The sequence below is a fragment of the Sinocyclocheilus grahami genome, unplaced genomic scaffold, assembly GCF_001515645.1.
Source record: "Sinocyclocheilus grahami isolate Dianchi unplaced genomic scaffold, SAMN03320097.WGS_v1.1 scaffold577.1, whole genome shotgun sequence".
Taxonomy (NCBI): Eukaryota; Metazoa; Chordata; class Actinopteri; order Cypriniformes; family Cyprinidae; genus Sinocyclocheilus; species Sinocyclocheilus grahami.
Genome location: NW_015505756.1, coordinates 685,276 through 686,535, shown reverse-complemented (window position 1 = coordinate 686,535; position 1,260 = coordinate 685,276). Strand labels below are relative to the sequence as shown.

General features: G+C 46.1%; 1 protein-coding gene across 1 annotated transcript in view; it reads right to left on the bottom strand.

Annotated features, from left to right (window-relative positions):
* The window catches only part of LOC107556730 (putative ATP-dependent RNA helicase an3), a 9,112-nt gene that overhangs the window by 2,293 nt on the left and 5,559 nt on the right, over window positions 1-1,260 (bottom strand). The window contains exons 10-13 of the mRNA XM_016239918.1: window positions 1,228-1,260; window positions 960-1,120; window positions 582-726; window positions 326-470 (exon numbers count right to left, since the gene is read on the bottom strand). Coding sequence (XP_016095404.1) covers window positions 326-470; window positions 582-726; window positions 960-1,120; window positions 1,228-1,260 — 484 coding nt within the window. The remainder of the gene's footprint in view (window positions 1-325; window positions 471-581; window positions 727-959; window positions 1,121-1,227) is intronic.

The window sequence follows — 1,260 nt, the reverse complement described above, 5'->3', positions numbered from 1 at the left end:
ACTGAATAAAACCAGACCTTATGATGAGCTTCAACAAATATCAGTTTTGATATGGTTTACATGGGTTAAGACGAAGCTCTGCATTCAGGTGCTGGCGGAGCATGCATGCAATTCACAATTTTCAATGTCATTTCTGGTGTGTAGAGTGGTCCCATTGTCCTCAACCTCAAAGAGTGACTTCAACCTAAAAACTAGTTTAATCCACTCACAAAACAAGCTAATTTAATCTCAAACATGACATCCTCTGTGAAGAGATCATACTGAAATGACCACAGACAAAAATCAGATGAAGGTTGAGTGTTCGGGAGGCCATTTACAAACTTACCTGTGGCATTGAGCAAGTCGAGCAGGAAGGACCTCTTGTCATTTTCTTCAACCCACACCACCTTCTGGGTGATATTCTCAGAGGTGGAACCAACCCTGCCCACAGCCAAGAAGATATATTCCTCCAGGAAGTCACGAGCCAAGATCTAAGAAACCCAAAAGCTCTTCAGACAAGTCTAACGAACAGTACATGCCAGAGCCGTCCTGAGGTTGTAACATCACGAGGGGTTTTAAAAAGATTAGCCTGCAACACTCACCTGGATCTCCTTGGGGAAGGTGGCACTGAACATCATGGTCTGACGAAGCCCTTTGGGCGGCATGGTGTCCTGCTCGACGATACGACGAATCTGTGGCTCGAAGCCCATGTCCAACATCCGATCTGCTTCATCCAGCACCAGATAACTAATGACAGAAACACACAGCTCATTGTCAAACCACAAAACAGTGAAAATATGAGAAGCTAGTGCATTCTTCCACGGGGTACCCAAAGGACCATTAAAAGTAACCAAAAGGAAGTGAATTCCAAAGGTTTGAATTACAACGAAATGGGAATGCAAATCACAAATTGTAAGGCAACGGCAGCAAACAAAACCACATTCCACACAGGCAAAAAGTGCAGCAGATCTTTGACGTACTTGCAGTAGTCCAGGCCGATCTTGCCCCTCTCCATCATGTCCACCAGACGCCCAGGAGTGGCCACCAGCAGATGGCAGCCTCTCTCCAGATCACGAATCTGCTGACCGATATCAGCGCCTCCATACACCACACAGGGCCGCACATGAGAGCGGTACGCAAACTAGATAAGGGGCAGAAAAAACAACAACAACGAGGTTTAAATGCATTTCATCTGACAGTAATCAGGAAGTTCCAATGAGACGGTGTTCTGGTTCGGTTGTTTATTACCTTCCTGGCCTCATCGTAGATCTGGAGCGCCAG